This window comes from Choloepus didactylus, chromosome 17, assembly GCF_015220235.1.
Source record: "Choloepus didactylus isolate mChoDid1 chromosome 17, mChoDid1.pri, whole genome shotgun sequence".
NCBI classification, from domain to species: domain Eukaryota; kingdom Metazoa; phylum Chordata; class Mammalia; order Pilosa; family Megalonychidae; genus Choloepus; species Choloepus didactylus.
The window spans coordinates 28,454,785-28,473,586 of record NC_051323.1 but is presented as its reverse complement, the minus strand read 5'-3'; the positions used below and the strand labels follow the sequence as shown (position 1 = coordinate 28,473,586).

General features: G+C 36.4%; 1 protein-coding gene across 6 annotated transcripts in view; it reads right to left on the bottom strand.

The window, feature by feature from the left end:
• The window catches only part of LOC119512040 (WD repeat containing planar cell polarity effector), a 521,497-nt gene that overhangs the window by 295,008 nt on the left and 207,687 nt on the right, over nt 1-18,802 (bottom strand). For all 6 annotated transcript variants that reach the window (XR_005212317.1, XR_005212316.1, XM_037806597.1 and 3 more), the window contains 2 exons: nt 4,400-4,514; nt 2,077-2,210 (listed from right to left, as the gene is read on the bottom strand). Coding sequence is in view for 4 of the 6 variants with exons in the window: in XM_037806597.1 (XP_037662525.1) it covers nt 2,077-2,210; nt 4,400-4,514 (249 nt within the window). In the remaining 2 variants the exon portion in view is untranslated. The remainder of the gene's footprint in view (nt 1-2,076; nt 2,211-4,399; nt 4,515-18,802) is intronic.

Sequence of the window (18,802 nt, the reverse complement as noted above, 5' to 3'; positions counted from 1 at the left end):
AGGAACTGAAATCAAAGTAATTACCAGTGTTGTTCTCTCATGGTAAACATTTAACTCCTTGTACTGTCTCTTCACAAATAAATTGAATTGTATTTTTAATACATAGTCGGGAAAACATGTTAAAGGTCAATAGTTTTGGGATATTTACCCTGCAAATTTTCTTTACTAAAGTTATTTCAAACAGTAAGGATTAAATATGGTACAGCTGTAAAGAAAAGCAATATTAACTCTATACCACTCCCTTGTTTTAAAATCCAAATGGACAGTGACAAAAAGCAGAGATGTACTTTGTGCTTTTAAGGGCAAATTATCTCCCTGTGTCATTATTTTAATCAGCTATCTTATTTGAGAAAAATGCAATGGAATTGGTAAGTATACATAGACATTGTTTTGATGTTCTATTTACCATGTAAACATGTTACTTACAAATTTCTAGATGAGGAAATAGGATTAAAACTGGAGACTGACATCTTAAGTCGTCATATAATGCAAATCATTTATGTTATCTGAAATTGCATGTTTCCTGTGAGTTTTAGTGGCATCAGTTGGTTTACCATGATGGTTAAGAGGGCAAGTAAAATGAACAAGTTTCTTAAAATGTCCTTCCAACGGACAAATGGTAGTTTTGACTGTGTATTAAGTATTTATATTTTAAATAATGAATGAGAAAATGAAATCCATGGGCTTTCCAAAGGGAATGGGTTACTTCTTCAATATAGAAAAATGATGTGGAATATCCATGTTCTTAATTTCCCAAATCCAACAACAAAAAGAATAAGCAAATAAGTATTGCCTCACTTGAGGTATAAGGATCCAAATACTTGGTCTATTTTCTACAATTAATTCATAAGCAAAAAATGACATCCTGACAGTTTATCTCTACTGTCATTAAAGTCCCTCAATTGAGAAGATGTTACCAAGATATCCATCACACCTAAAATAAATGAATACCACTGATTTCAGGGAAAGAAAAATTATACAGAGGCTCCACAAAGCTAACAAACAAAACTAGATTCTAGTTTATTACAATAAAAACTTACAGAATACATTTTTCTTCCATGTTAAAAATCTTTTTTATAATAATAGATGTTTCTACCAAACAAAATTAAATCTAATCATAAGAAATAATCCCAAAGGGCAAAAGGTTAGGTTAAATACTACTTTCCCAAAAACACACACTTAAAGTTTCAAGCCACAAAGCCAGCTTCTAAAAGTCTTTGTGCTAGCTATAGATAATCTAGGTATGGCATAAATGTGCATCTTTTTTAAGGAAGCTGTATATCAGCACTGTTCCCAGTGAACAGTGAACTGTCTCAAATCCACGTCACAGAGGCTGGATCAATCTTGCAAACACAAGTCATTGCTGAAAAGAGGCCTTGAGCTGAAACAGCCTGGAAAATGTATTAGATACTCATTCTAGCAGAGAGTATGCCTTCCAAGCAAGTTAAAATGTAATGTGGCAAAACTTAAATTAAATACATCATTTAAAATAAAAATCCTGCCTTAACAGATATAAAGTCCCTGGTACAAGGAAACAAATTACCTGGAGTTAGTGACGGGTGAGATACTAACACACAAGAGATTTCTTTTTGCATTTCCTTCAGTTTTGGGGAGTGGGGAAGGGGTTCCCATTCCTTGGTTATTACATTTTTCTGTTAACCTTGAAAGTGCCTTCTTTCTTTCTTTCTTTTCTTATGAAATGGAAACCAGAGCAACTATCCTAGCCTGGAAAGATGATATGGGGCCTTAGGGGAAAATGAGAATGGTGTATATACTACCACTAGCAAGAAAGCCATTTTCAAAAGTGTAATTTGCCTCTACTATCTGCCTTTGACTTCTGTAAGTACTATGTAAATTGCTCCAAACATGCCATGGTTAGACCTCTGAGTGAAAGTTAAAAAAAAAAAAGAAATTTAGGATGGTCACTATTTCCAGTGAATCAAGTTTAATCCTACAACAAATTTGTTTTTTCTGAAATCCAGAACTATTCAAGAATAATGAGCATTACATCAACTCATGTGATATTCTATTATACATTAGTAATGAACAAATCACTTTTTAAATTGAAATCTCTACCTTATAATCCAACGCTGAGAGTTTTTCAAGTCTTTTGTTTATATCAGGAGAACCCATCTTCTTGGTAAACTGAATAAAACATAGTTTGTTTTGTGCCAAAAATGATAAGACGAAAAAACTGTCTGTGAGAAGAGCTAAAAAAAACAAAACAAAAACAGATTTGATCATGAATTAATAGATTTTTCTTCTACTGAGATATTACAGAAAGCTATTTTTAGAATAAAGAATCATAATAATTCAAATATCTAAAGACTCAAATATCATTGCGAACTTTTACCAGAATGTTAAAAATAATTAGGAATAAACACTATCCATCAATCTAATAATGCATAGATTTGATATGTTTCCTTTTTTCCTGTGACCATTTCAATTTATACTGATGTTTGGGGACAACCAATGAATGAGAAGCATTTGGAACGAGGGCACCTGCAAATAAAGATGAAAACATTTACTTTTATTCACGCTTAGCCTTTAATCCTGTGTTTATATAATATAAACCACCTGAGAATAATTTGGATTTATTAGAGGATACAGATCAGTATCCTCTACTAAATCTCTTTTTTTAATTTTTAAAATTTACATTAGTGAACCTCCTTGAGAGTATACAAGCTGAATTAAATAAAGCATGTTATCTCCCAATGTGTATCATATAAACTAATATTTAATAATGAAGATTTGCAAAAATATTTCTAAACTTTTATTTCTACAGCATACAAGTAGATAGATAATAGTCATAGTTACAGAAAAGGTCATAATTGTTATATAAAATTATTGATAAAGAACATAATAGGAATTTAATAAACATTTTGTATTGTTCTCAACATAAAGAAATTATTGAATGTTTTATATATTTTCTTTTACTTCCAAACCCCAGGCCATGAAGCAGTGACCAACAGTGGATCCACGCAATTACAGGAGAATCTGGATAACTGCCAAGACATCACATTGTTATCACGGTCTCAAGAGAGTGTATTATTTTGGATTTAAATAAAAGAAACAAGTGAAGAAAGATAACTCAGAGACACCAATAGTGTTGGAAGTCTCCTTTTAATTCTTATAGAGGAACATCAGTATGACAAAATCATCATGGCCATTATTTTATTTGCAGTGTCAACAAAGGGGTTAGTTATTAGAGATATAAAAGTGGAACCTCTTCCATTGGGAAGCTTCCTTAGCACCATATTCCTATAAGGAAAAGGAAATAGACTTGCAATCCCGTTCCCAGCTTATTATTATCAGTAATGTTGCTAATTATAGCCATCCTGCAGAGTGCTTTTCTGAAGATGATGAAATTATGTCTGGTTTGTTCAGCGGTAGCTAGTGAGAGTATACAGCAGAAGCAAGGTTTCTTTATTCACACCTCTGCTCTTTCCACTAAACTACACTTTCCTTTGATTACTCAATTTAAGATTCTGGCAATTTTCAGTCCTTCATGATAATGCGATCTGTTTCTAGACCTTTTTACCTTGGATAAGAGAATATAATCTTTAAAAATGCAGGAGTCAGTACAGTATAGTGGAAAGAAAATGGACTTGAAGGCTAAAACCTAGGTTCAAATCTCAGCTCAGTCACTTTCTACCTATATGATCCTGGGCATGTCTCTCAGCATCTCAGCTGCAGATTCCTTTTCTTTACAATGGAAATAACTGTACCTTATAAGGTTGGCTTTTGGATTAAATGAAATAGACACAAAGCCTTTATGGCTCAATAAATGTCAGTATCCTTTCTTTCCAACAACTGGCTTAAAATCTTTTTTCTTAAGTGCTGTATATTAATTCTATACTGATTGTGATGCCACTTAATAGGTTCCAGATTTATCCAGTACAGTTGGCAATGATTTTTGAAATTTAGAAAACATAGCCCAAAATCTCTCCAAAGTTAGTGTTCATAGACTTTGGTAACAAAGAATCTTGCTAAGAGCTCAGAGCACAGATTTTTTTATTGGTAGCTATGCTGACACATTAGTGTTAACTTGAAATTCATTTGAAAATGAAAACTATTTGAAATGTTAACAGTGAACTAATTCTGAAAGAATACACACACACAAAACAATCTATTTTAAAAATGCTTACATTCACATGTTTTGAAGGAAAGAGTCAAAAATACTCAAAAAATGAGCCTAACACTTAACAAGAAAAAAACTTAGATATGAAATATTAGTCAAAACTTGTATTGGTCCCAAGGCTTGTAACTATGCTATTACAAGCAATTACTTGTTGTGTTTGCAAGTCCCTAGTGGTAATAATTAGACTACCTGTTGACTCACTATTTCTCCTGCTCCACTGTTAATGTAGGCAATTGATTTGCACATGGGGGTAATTACCATCACTGATGGTATCTGAGATGAGCTTCCCCACCAGGCTTCTATCAATCACCACTTTCTCCAGCTGCGGCCCACAAAGGCTTAGGGACACCAGCACACCTGAACCAAAGAGGAGCTAAAACCAGGTAAACAGAGTGGGGGGAAAGATAAGCCGAGAATTAGAATCTTTTAACATTCTCTCTAAACACACAATTTATACATATATTTACACAAACATCTACACCATCAGATTTTATTAAGAGTTTTTCTTCATTGAAAATCAACCACTGATATTCTGAGTGAAAAGAAACAGGTGGCTAAGTGATGCAACGCAATGCGAGCCCTGATTAAAGCCAGGAGAAACTGAATTTAGTCCATGCTCATTAGAAGTCTAAACTTCTAAATACTTAGAAAGTACCCAGGCAGATATAACTGCTTTATTTTGCATTCAGAGAACATAATGTGTTCTTTTAAAATATTTTGAAAGATTACAATTTATATCAGAAATTAAAAGAATATTTCTTGAGGTTTAAATAGTCATCTCCACACATTAATTATAGAAGAGCTACCACCATTACAAAATAAACAGCTAATGTTAAGATTTGTTTAGAATTTAAGCCCCACTTACTTCTAAAAATAAAAGATCTTGGTCTAAAATATTAAAATACATGTAAATCAATGCAATTGCAGTAAAATTTTAAAGTAAAAAAACACACACCAGAAATAATTTCACAAGGAGAGAGAAAGAAATATAGTAAAGCACCCAGGCCTTACAATTCTCAATGTTCACCCAACCACCTAACAAAACATGACTGGATATCACCATTATGATTTCATTTTGCATCTTCCCATTTGTGGCAGCATAATTCATTCATCTCCAAATGTTTAAAACTTCCTGAAAGGACAATGCATATGCTTGTTATCTACGAGATTATGAAAAATCAACATTGGAAGAAATTGTTTCACCTTCAAGGCAACAGGCTCAGAACTGATGAGTCATGGAACAACACACAGTATAAGAAGAAAAAAACCCAACTGTCAGTAAGCTAATCATGAAAATGCTAGCCAAACCCAAAGACAACCATGATTTTAAACAAAATAGGGGAATCCCTAACCCTCCTAGCTACCATGTTCCAGCTAGAGAGCATGAGTTTGTCTCAAAACGTATTTGGACATGTGTGAAAGAGAAACATGAAAGGCCAGGGTAATACCAAGAAACACCACTATTCCCACTGCCTTAAGGATTCCATGTACCCGAACCAGAAGAGACACTGAAGGGCCCCTTTGTCCACAACTGTCAGAAACCCTGTTCTAGTCACCAGAAATCTAACTTTTACTGTGTGAAACACATGTCTTAGGGACTGTTCCTTTTCATATTAATGCCCTGAAGCAGAGAAAGGGAGGGATTTAATCATCTTTACTGGTTTTGGAGAATAAGAGAAGGCACATTTATTCCAAGAATTTCAAAATACTTCACAAATTAACTAATCTCTATGAATTACACCTAACCTGCAAGATACAATGATGGTGAATACTGATATTACCCTTTTGCGGAATTCTCCCATAAAAAATATGGTATGTGGTTTTCACTCTCCAAGTTCTCCCTTCTCAGGCAGACAATCTCTAGATCTTCATTCATGTCTAGTTCTATCCCTTATCAAATTCTAATTCTCCTTTATTGAAAACATCTCTAAAATCTGTATTTTTCTATTTATTTTTATCTATGAAACTTTGTATCTATCCTTTTAAGCACCTCTTTTCTTAATTGACTACTAGCTCCTTATGGATATTGACTAGACCACTTTCATCTTAGTATCTTTAGTACCTAGAATAACACTAGGCACATAGTAGGTGCTCAATAAATTTTTGGAGACAGAATCATAACTAACTCATCATAGACTCAGATAATTCATAGTTAAAAGAAAATCTGGTCTAATCTTCCACTTCTACAGGGCAAGGGAAGTTCAATTTACGGCATCTCTCCAAGCATCCTTTAAGCATCCACCTTATGCTGGAAAAGTGCCAGTGACCAAGGGCTCAGCACCCCACAGGAAAGCTGTTCCACCATTGGACTGTTCTAATCAATTTAAAGACCATTCGTTCATTGTTTTTTCATTCAACAACAACTGAATATCAGTTATATGCCAAGCGCTAAATATAGTGGCTCAAAAATGAATTCAATAACTATAGTTAAATATTGCTGCAGTTCTTTTTGTCTTTAGACTGTGGAACATCTTTTCATATTTTCAAGGGCCATTATTATATTTTTTTTGTGAACTCCCTATGCAAATCTCTTGCTCATTTTCCTGTTGGGTTCTTTATCTTTCCACCCTCAATTTCTAAGTATTCTTTATAGAATTCATGATGCTAGCCATTTATCAGTAAAATAACTTGCAAATAAAAAAGTGAATTTAAATGCAATCCTCAAAATAGGTTAAATATAGGTTAATAGAGAAAGGTGGAAATGCAAGCAATAAGTGTGATCAAGTCCTGTTACTGAACCTATTGAAGACTGAGGCACCAAGAAGGAAGCAGTGACTCTTGAGTTTGAGGTTAAGGCTAAAGCTGCCTTCTCAGAACTTCCACACTTCCACAGTAGCCCCAGTCTTTCTGCAATAGCTCCCTCTTCTAGATAACTGCCCTTCAAATATCTGAAGATAATAACAGAGTGGTTAAGAGCATGGACTCCGAAATTAGACTGAGGTCAGCACTGGCTCTAGCACTTAGTAGCTGTGTGACCTTGAGGGAAAGGCTTAACACTCTGTACCTTTTCTCATCTGAAAAAAAACAGTATCAACTTCATGTAGTGAGGATTAAATAAGCTTTTACAAAAAGAATCTGAATAATACCTGGCACATAGTGTTTACAACTACTGTCATTATTATCCAACCTTTCCTTGTATGGTATGTTCTCACCTTACTGTTTGCTATATACAAACACATTCCTTTGTCTGCTGCAAAATTTTGTATCCAGATTGCACTCATTGTTAGTCATGGAACACTAGACTCCAGGTAAGGTCTAACCAGTGGAAAGCACAGTCTTTTGTCATCTTTCCCATTTCCTATGATTTCACAAAGACATTGTCTCCAAAATATTTGCAAGTTCCTTTCGAACTCTGAAATTTAATTTGTCCAAGACTCTAATTTCTTTTTCCTTATTTTCTGTTCTTAACACTATCATGAAATATTTCTTCTCTTCTAATAGAAGTTGTTTTTCTATGTATAAGCATTTGTTATCAAATTATTTATAAAAGACCACTTTTAAGGGGTGGAGAAGGAAAGAGTAACATGTGGGAGTAGGTAAAAGAGGGAAGTTAAGCTGGAAAGGATGAGAAAGGGAGGGTATCAAGGCATGGCAGGAAAGTGTGCTGTAATAGATCACTGCTGTATGCACAGAGAGAGGAGCAGTGACTTGAGGACTACGGGTCCTGCCCACTGAGTTCACACATCCCTTCAGAGCCCTTCTCAAAGGATAAGTGCAGTGACTTAATTATACAGTTACTGGTCGGTTCCACAAATACATACTTAGTACTCTGTATGAGCCAGACACTGTCCCAGGTGCTGTGGATAGAGCAGTGAACAAAACAATGCATTAGCCTTTATTGCCCATTTAGAACTTGAGTGGGGAGACTGAAAAAAAAAAGTTTTTAATATAATGCCAGAGAGCAATAAAAACTATGGAGAAAAATAAAACACAGTAAAGATAGGGATTTTAGGGGATGCTATTTTAAGTAGGATGACTAATAAAGAAATAAAAAGGCCTCTTTGAGGTGACATTTGAGTACAGATCCAAATGAAGTGAAGCAGCAAGCCACATGCACATATGGAAAAAGAGAGTTCAAGGCAAAGAAAACAGCAAGTGCAAAAACCCTGAGTTTGGGATGTGCCTGGTTGACTGAAGAACAGCCAGGGCAGTGAAGCTAAAGGAGTGAGTAAGGACGGCTATTCACAGAGGATGAGGACAGAGAGGGAACCAGAGGCAAGATTAGATTAGGCCTTACTGATGAGAAGCCATTGGGTTCTAAGCAGAGAATTATAATCAGTGTGTTTTAAAGGGAACTCTGGTTACTGTATCAAGAATAGGATGGTAGGGGTTCAGGGAAGAGCGGAAGCAAGGAGACAACCAGGAGCCCACCGCAGTGGTCCAGGTAAAAGATGATGATGGCTTGGACTAGAATGGTCATGCTAGAGGAAATGCTATGTGGACAGATTTGAGATTATTTTCACTCCTGAGCAGAAATGAAAAGCATGCATTTTAAAGGGACATCCACCAAGACTTCTTGAAAGATTAGATGCAGCTATAAAAGAGAGATGTCAGGAATGATTCAAAAGGTTTTTGGCCTGAGCAACTGGGTTTACTGAGATAGGGAACACTGGAAGAGAAGTAAATTTAGATTGTAGGGAATCATGGGTATGGTTTTGGACATGTTAAGTTTGAGATGCCATGGACATAAGTGTAGACAATTAGATATGAGTGTGACGTTCAGGAGGGAAGTGCGGGCTGGAGTTATATTCGGGAGTCATCAGCAATATAAACTTAGTAATTAAAGTCACAGGACTGGAAGAGCTCTCCTTTAAAAATGAATAAAGAGAGAAGCAATGCAAGGTTTGAGTTCTGGGGCATTCCAACTTTTAGAAGTGTTAAAAGATCAGAGGTACCCTCTTGCTGAAACCTAGTTCATGTTTGTCCATTTCACTTCACTAAATGTCCTGTGGCCCAAGAGGTGCCCCTGATACCACAAACAGGAACTTAGTGGGAAAATCCATTAAGTTTATAAGCTCATAGGCTGGCAAATGTGCCATGGACATTAAGTCCTTTTTGGAACAAGAGGAATAAATAAATTAATAAGTTAACAAATGCAATTTTATAAAATAGCCTGTGGGGAAGCATAAAGTTTCTAAGTACTGGTGCCAATGATACTCCTGGATATGGTAAGGGGAGATAACTTGGGTAAGTAAAAAATAGTCTGAAACTCAGGGAAAGAATATTCCAGGCCAGACATTTCTGCCTGTTTCCCCAAAGCAGTTAGTCCTTAAGCCCTCCAAAATGGAAAGGGCCTAAGAGGAAAAAGGGCACCAAGTATTCCCATTGCAAGGGGTTAAGGAATTCTGGCAGCTTAGAAAATGAAAAAAAAAAAAAAAAAAAAAAAACAGACAGAGAGGCTAAGGCGGGGCATCTCCAGAGCAGATCTGAGCTTGACAAGACAGCAGGGGACGAACCAATGAGGAGGCCACAGGATACCCAACACGTCTTGACTTGAATGGTGCTCTTTGTGCCGGAAAAGACTAACGCAAAGTAGGGAGTGCAGCTTTTCCTTTTCTATTAGCACCCTCTCAAAGAGGAAGTGCCTTCTGTGCCAGTTTGAATGTATTGTGTCCCCCAAACGCCATTATCTTTGAAGTAGTCTTACAGGGCAGACGTTTTGGTGCTGATTAGATTTGCTTGGAATGTGCCCCACCCAGCTGTGGGTGATGACTCTGATGGGATATTCCCATGGAGGCGTGGCCCCACCCATTCAGGGTGGGACTTGATCAGTGGAGCCATATAAATAAGCTGACTCAAAGAGAAGGAACTCAGTGCGGCTGTGAGTGATGTTTTGAAGAGGAGCAAGCTTGCTAGAGAGGAACGTCCTGGGAGAAAGCCATTTTGAAACCAGAACTTTGGAGCAGACACCAGCCACATGCCTTCCCAGCTAACAGAGGTTTTCCGGATGCCATTGGCCATCCTCCGGTGAAGGTAACCGATTACTGATGTGTTACCTTGGACACTTTATGGCCTTACGACTGTAACTGTGTAGCCAAATAAACCCCCATTTTATAAAAGCCAATCCATCTCTGGTGTTTTGCATTCCACAGCATTAGCAAACTAGAACACCTTCCTTGTTACTCCTGTTCTGATCATGTCTCTTTCTGTTGCCTTTAGTATCTTCTCCTTCTCGTTTTCTTCACCAGAGAGGTGTGCTTTCTCTTTTAAAAACTAGGAAATGATTCTCATGCTCTTCAGATGGCAGTCCAGATTGGCTTCCCTAAACCTTTTTAAGTCTATAGTACTTATATCAGGTACTTAACTGAAAGTGAAATGGCACTGGGTGAAGAAAGAAGAAAAAAATTATACCAAATGACATCATTAACCAAAACAAAACATAAATAACCACAAAATTTTGGGTTTCATTCATTCAGTAGGTCAAAATATATGTTAGTGTCTACTACATGCTAGGCATATTCTGTTGTTGGGGATACAGTGGAGAACAAGGCTGACTTATAAGTCCAAACTTGTAAGTCCAAACACTTATTAGTAGGAGACCTTATCTCAGAGAGAAGGGAGGTTTTGATTGATAAATGTTTGCTTCCACACCTAGTCTCATGTATTAAAGAAGAACTGATACAAAAAAGTTAATTGTGAGTGAGCTATTTTATAATGACTATCACATACAATTCCACTGAATTCAATATTCTCATTAGTAAAGAAAAATCCTCCCAAATCCATGTGATTATTATCACACCTGACCATAAATGAAAAGCAGAAGCATGCCGGGTCAGTATTAAAATTTAACAATAGGGAATAGGTTTAACCCACCATTGAGATCTTTAGGAGACATGTTGGAGAGAGCAGGTTGCTAAACACTCCAATCCAGAGAGGCAGCAAGGTGTTAGTGAATTCTAGGGCCTGAGCAAATATTTCAAGTATTACAAAGCCACTCCAGTGGAGGCCCAGCAAATATGCATCATGATGATACTTATCACCCACTCCCTCAAAACCCAATACCCAACCCAATCCATAGGATGAATTCTAGAGAAACTCTAAGAACTACAGGCAGGTAGATAACTTTACACTGGGGGAATCTATACTAAAGAGTAGGGTTGCTGATTATTGTATGTGGATAACCTGCTAGAGCACATGTAACAGGTTTTCTGTAATTTATTCCTTCATTCAACAAACAATTATTAAACAGAGAGAGAAACCATACCTGACTAAAGTAGAGACAAAAACAAATGTAGTTAAGACAGGATAAATTTTTTTTAATTGACTCACCAACTGACTTAAGGACCAGAAACAAAAGGACAAGAAATTAACAGGTACTTTTCTGGACAGAAAAGTGTTCACAATGGGGTTTCTCAAAGATTTGTGTGAAGTTATTCAATTTATGGACTAGATATATGCCTGGAAATTTGCCCAACACCATTTCAATTTAAGAAACCTCAACTTCTCATTTATTCTTATTATAAAATGAATTATATTATATTTTAATCCCAATGTAATTTTAAATCCACCACATATATATATATGTTTTAAATATATTACACTTACATAAAGAAAAAGTAACAATTCCTAGAAAATATTTATAATCATGGTCAAATTCACAAAGGAACAAGATCAAAAATAAATTTTATATTTCCCAATAGTTTTAAAGATCTAAAGGAAACCAAGTAGTGGAAAGAAGTCAGCAGAAAGATATAGCAGATTATACATTACTTTAGTATAATATTTTATAATTTACAAAAAACTTTTACATGCATTTTCTCTGTGATAATATAAAGTGCCAGTACAGCTCTGATTACATAATAAGTATACAGGTAAATGATGATGATGATGATGATGATGATGATGATGATGTTAACCCTCAAACTAATTCAGAGTCAGAAGAATAAAGTAACAAACCAAAGGTCTAGTGAGAAAGAAGAAACCAGACAGGTCTACTAATGACAGATCCCATGCTCTTGCCTCCACTGCTGAGCAACCCTTAAATCTCACTTCTCAGTTGAATTCCATGCAATACTCTATTCTAGTTTTCCTGTCTCCAGCTCTTTTTTCACTCTTCCTCTAAGCCAGCAGTTGTCAACTGGGGGTGAGTCAGGCCCCCTAGGGGACATCTGGCAATGTTTGAAGACATTTTTTTGTGACAATCGATATAGTAACTGCCATAGAAACTCACCTGAAGAGAGTGCCTATAAATGAGTTGCTATGTAGGCAGAGGTTTTTTCCATGTCTCCCTCAGACAGATTCAGGGGGTTCCTAAATTCTAATGAATACTTTTCACAAAAAAAGTACTGTGATCAGCTGTCCTCTCTTATAAATGAGGACCTGGTCAGATATCTCATTTGGTGTGGTAGGCAGTATACAGTCCAGATCAGAAGCTGGAGAAAACCTGCTCACTCACCATTTCTCCAACCACATTCAGGGCTATAATTCAGATGACTATATGTGAGCTGTCAAGAGAGAAAGGGCCCCAGGGCAAATCATAGAACTACCTCAACTTGATAGATGTATCCTGTAAGAACACTACCTTGCTTTTGTTCTAATTCTGTGTTCACCAATCAGCCTTCTTATCTATAATTTAGTCCCTTGAGTAATTCATCCATCAGATGGGAATGCCCCAAGCAAATAAGCAATGTTTGTGGTGCCATATATCTCACAAGGTAAATTAATAAACTGGTATTCCAGTTAATAAATCAGTTGCTTCTGAGTTTGGCTTTTGTGAATGTTGTCAGTACAAGAAAACAAAGAGATAACATAAAAGATAAGTTTAATTATCTTTTCTTATTATTTATTATCTTAAGTTTAATTAAATTAAGAAATTTTCTGCTGTGATACATTGTTTAAGTGGGGAAAAAAAAGTTGCAGACCTATATGAATAGCATGATCTTATTTTGTTAGGGGGAAAAAAAGCAGGCGTACTATGTGCATATATGTGTATATAGAAATTATCTGTATAAATTCAAGAAAATGTTAGAAAGGAATATGCACCAAACGATTGACAGCTGGTATCTCAGAAAGATGGAATTGGGAGTTGGAAAGTATTAACTTTAACTTCCTGCCTGGAAGCTTTTTTTTTTTAATTAGGATTACAGATGATTTTTTTCACTTTCTTGTGTGTTACTTCGTATATTTTCTTTAAAACTTTTCCAAAGTAAAGATCTTAAAATGTCTAGCTACAAATATATTTATTTTACAGTTTTAAAGAGATGGTTTTATGCCACAAATGTGTTTCTGAAGAGTCAGAATTTCAATCACACTGAAAATACACTAATAATCGCCCCTTACTAAACAGACTCAAACAGGAAACTGAACTGAGGCCCTCTCCCCTTCAATTTATCAAAAATAATTTTTAAAAATAATAGTTTAAGACAATCTTTTAATTATTTATTGCCTAATTAGATTTTTCATCCATGTCCAATATTCTCATCTTCCATCAATGTTAGTGTTAGTGTTGGTGTTTAGTGGTTAAATCACTACTAATGATTGTAAAATAAAATATGGTACATCCAAACTATGGATTGCTATGTATCTATTAAAAATCAGGAGGTATATGTGGATCATTAACAGGTCTGTTATATATTTATATGAAGCAAGTTACAGAATGATATGTATAATGAGATTCCATTTATTTAAAAAATATGTGTGATTACATACATACCCAGATGAGTGTAAATGCTCAGAGAAGGGATGCAGGCTAAATTGTTGACAGTGATTACCACTGGAGAGGGGTATGAGTTTGGGATAGGGAGGTACTTTTCCTTTTTACTATACATCCTTTGAATTGCATGACATTTTACAGTGATCAGGAATCATCTTTATTATTTTAAATTAAAAAAAATTTTTAATTAGAAAAGTTGTAGGTTTACAGAAAAATCATGGAAAAAATGTGGCGTTCCCATATGCCTCCGTATTATTAACAACTTGCATTAGTGCGGTACCTTTGTTACAACTGATAAAAGAATACTGTAACTGTACTATTAACTCTACTCCATAGTTCACATTAGGGTGTATTTTTCCCCCATCTACCTCCCTATTATTAGGAGCATGCATTAGTGTGGTACCTTTGTTACAATTTATGAAAGAACATTTTTATAATCGTACTATTAACTATAGTCTATCATTTAGAAATAGGTTCACAGTCAATATTACTTTAATTTAAAAGCATTAAAGACAGGAATAACCATCACTCCTAAATCTCTTTGATTTGAGAATTTGATGCCATTTTTCATCGCTCACCTTTACCTAACCAACTTCAAAATTCACCATTAAATTCTGCTGATTCTCTTTCTTCAATTTGTGCCAGGTCTATTATTTTTAATATACCTCCTTGTCCATTCTCTTTTACTAGGACTATACTCACCAGTTACCCTTTATACCTTCCCCTTCTCCTTCCCTGTAATCCATACTCATGTAGCATGAATACAAAACAGCATTTCCCAAAGCACAGTTCAAGAAATATTAATCTTTTAAGAGGTTCCAAGAAAGAAAGCTTGGAAATTTGCATATAATAGTCCTTCTCAGAGACTGACAACAGTTCTTCCTGGGTTGTTCATTTAAACACACACACACACACACACACACACACACACACACACACAAACACAAGGGTGAGCACACACACCCTTAATATACAATAGGATTCATTTCTAATTTATCATCATAGAGTGTTGGGTGGGTTTAAGCACAGCAGAAATTTCTTAGGATGAGTTGTTAATTTCAGTCACTACTACTTTCCATTGAGTTAGAAATATAAAACCACAGAATCCTTGAAAATAAAAATCCATCACAAAATATTTGCCAGTGGGTTTTACTACTGCTCCTTTCAAATATTTTGTCACTTTACTATTTAGTTATATATTTCAAGAACTCCTACTCTAGATGGTTCTTTTACTCATTCAACAAATACTTGTTCAACATCCACTGTGTCAAAGGATTACTATGGTCAGCAAAACCAGGCACAATCCCTGACCTCCTGGAACTTGCAGTCAAATTAAGGTAGATATTAATAAAAGAGTCACAATAAATCTAAAACTAGAAAAACAGTAAGTGTCAAGAAGAGGCACATGGTGACGTGGCAGCACATCATAGGGAATAGGGCTTGACAGCAAAGGCTTTTCTGAGGATGTGTTAACTGATGGTCTAGGATCTAAGTATAAGAATGTGTTACCTTAGTGAAAGAGGGAGCAAAGGGCATTTTAGTTAGAGAGAACAGCTTGTGCAAAGGCCCTGCAGCAAGAAGAAGCATGTAGAACATAAGGGATTGACAGATGCCCAGTGTGGCTGGAGCACTGAGATTGAAAGGGAATGTGGTAAGAGATGAGGCTAAAAAGGTAGATAGATTGGGACCAGTTCAGTTTTACCTTTATCTTAAGAATAGTGGGATGCTATAATTTTTAAAATTAAATTTCCTGATTTTTTTTTTTTTTTGGAATAGGTAATATATTCACGTAGTTCCAAAACATCAATAATTATACAAAAGTATATAATTAAAAGCCTTCTTCCCATTCCTATCTCCCTTACACTGATGCTTCCTTTCCCCTCCCCTACTTAACCACAATTACCACTTTCCTATCTATCCTTCCAGAGTTGTAGATGGGTTTTAAGCAGGGGAGTGACAATTTTTTTTTTAATTCATTTTGGGTACAATCTGAAAAATAGACTGGTGGCGAACAAAAGTGGGAACTTGTTAAGAAGTGCTGGAGTGGTCTAGGCGGCTAATGAAGTGAAGTCCTCTGACTAAAAGGATAAGGGAGGGGTTGTAAAGCGTCTGGCAAATTTGAGAGATGTTTAAGAGATAAAATTAACCAGAATCTGAGATTGGTTGGATGTGTATGTCTGTGTGTGTGTGTGTGTGTGTGAAGGGGGAGTGGGGTAAAGAAAAGGCTGATTTCAAGGATACACAGATGACTTCTATGGATAGACGACTTTCTATAAGTAGCTGGAAGGGGGAGCCCTTTACTGAATTTGGGAATGCTAGACCTGGTAGGGGGGCTCTGAGTTCCACTTTGAAGACACTGTGTTTGCAATTATCTGTGAGGCACTCAAGAGGAGAAACGAAGTAGGCAGCCGGATTTATGAATTTGGAGCCCAGAGGATAGGGCTGAGCTCTAGCAAGAAACCATTCAATTATGGGTATAAATGTGATAACTATGGAACAGAGCAGTTCAGAGTGGAGAAGAGATGGCCTAGAATTGGGCCTTGAGGAATCTGAACATTCAAAGACATAGAAAAGGCAGGGGCCCAAAAAAGAGACAAAGAAGAATGGCTAGAGAAAGTAGAAAGAAACTGGAAGAGTAAAGTGTCATGGGGACTAACAGAAAAAAGGTATTTCAAGAACATGGGAGTGATCAGTAGTGTTCAACACTGTTATGTGTTTAAGACGAGAGTTTTTAAAAAGTCTATTGGATTTAATGACATGAAGTTTTTTTTAAAAACTTAATAGAAAAATTTTCCATGTAATAATTGGGGAAAAGGATGATTGAAGTCAGTTGAAGGGTGAGTGGGAAGAAAGGAAACAGAGACACCAAATACAAACAATTCTTTTGAGAAATTTGATTTTGAAGGAAAGGAATAAGGCATAGCGGTGCCTGGAAGGAATGTGAGATTGAGTAAGAGTTGTGTTGGCTTAAATGGAAGGCTAGCCTACTTAAAAGCTGATTAGAAAAATCCAATTAAGAGAAAGTTTGAATTTATTCATTTTAAAAATACACATCTAGTCCAGGCACTGTTCTAAGCACACTGTACACAAATTAACTTATGTAATTCTTATAATAAACTATGAGTTATGTATTTTTATCTTCATTTCATACCTATATCAATTTTGGCACAGAGAGGTAAAGTAACTTCCCCAAAGTCACACAGCCAGTAACTGGCCAAGCGCCAGGAAGAACAGCGCAGTTTTGTGCTCTTCACCACTATGCTGGATATAAAAGAGATGTGACAATTCATCCTGCAGGGGTCTGCGAAGGCCAGAGGGAAAGGAATCCAAAGTCTAGGCATTCTCAGTTAGTGGCACCCTTTACTTCCCAGTAATTTTTTCATAGTACCCCTAAGCCAAAAGAAATTCAACAGTTCTGTTTAATAACTACATTCAAACTACTCAAATATTTATGTCTGAATAAGTTAGTAGCCATTTGAAAAATGTAATGAACATGGATTGAATGAAAAATATTTTTATTTCATTCCCAAATAACTACAATTACTTACTAAAACAATACATGCACTAAAAGAAGTTGGGCACTGCACAACTTCTCAAAGCTTGGAATCACACTGGACATGCTCACTCTCATTTCCTGTTCTACATTAACTGTTGTGTGGTACTTGCTTTTTATCACAGAGATCCCTGAAAATACAAAGATACATTATCATGAAGAAGATTAAAGTCTTCTTTGTTGCAACCCTGTTATAAAACCAAGTTCATAGCTCATGGAATCCTTAAGAGTAAACAATGTTTCAGTGGATTATCATAGGTCATCTAATTTGAATAGAGATAGCAGAGGTATAATGTAAATTTTCTTTCTGGAATGGGAAGAAGTGTTTGCCTAAGAAAGAATTAGGGCCTTAAGTTTACTAGCTGAACATTTAGATACTCAGGTACATCCACACACATTTTAAACAGAGTCAGTGTGGGTGTGATGGTCATGTGCATGAACCACTCAGATCTTCAAAGGGACTGAGGCTGGAGCACAGGTGGCTGAGAGAGGCTTCCTGTCCCCAGGTGGCTACCAGCCAGTAAGGAGCATGGTAGGGCCAGCCCAACCCTGTCAAACAGGGGACTCCTCTAAGGAGCAACTTTGGCTCAGGGTCTCTTCATCTGGCCTGGCTGAAACTTTCTCAGCATCGTGCTGTAGCCTTCCTGCAGCTCCTATCAATTCTCCTTCCACAGGTTTCAGGTCTGCAGCCACAGCCAAAAGGTTCTCCTGCCAACTCGTGCTCCCTTCTCCTTATCTTTCACATTCCCCCATCAGTCTCCTGTACAACTAGTACCACCTGGCATCGCCTTCTCAAAAGACTCAAAATGACACAGTGGGCATGTTTTTAAAACGATTTCAATTAAATATACACAGAAATTTTTTTAAAGTCAAAATTTACTTGGAATTAAAACAGCTGTTTACTGCCTCATACCCCCCCCCCCCCAAAGCCTCTCATCCCACTCTCAAAGGTAACCATTTTAATCTCTTTCAGCAATTTCTTCTGGTTCTTCCTCCACATTTCGAATATGCTTTATCAATAGGGCTTGCACCCAGGTGCACATAACAGAAACCTGAAAATCGTTACCTAACAGAATAAAGGCTTGGTTTTTTCACATGAGAAATCTAGAGTTAAGCAGTCCATGGCTCATAGGTCCCAGGCACTCAGTTTCTACACCCTCCCCCTTATTAGGTGGCTCTCATCAACACTGCTCTAGTAATTAATTCTCCCCTTTCCTTGCAACATCCCCCCTCCCCCACTGGATCACTCCCATTAGCAAGCCCACATCTGTTATTCTCCCATCTAAAAAAGAAAGAATAAAAACCTCCTTCAGGGTGAGGCCTTGGGTTCGGCCATGGGGGCTATCCCATTGTAGCAACTGAAGCAATCTTAAGGTCCTCAGCTTTGAGCCCTTGCTTCTTTTCTTGTCCGCATAATCGGGCAGGCACCTGCAAGCACGAGCGAGAGGAAGCTTGA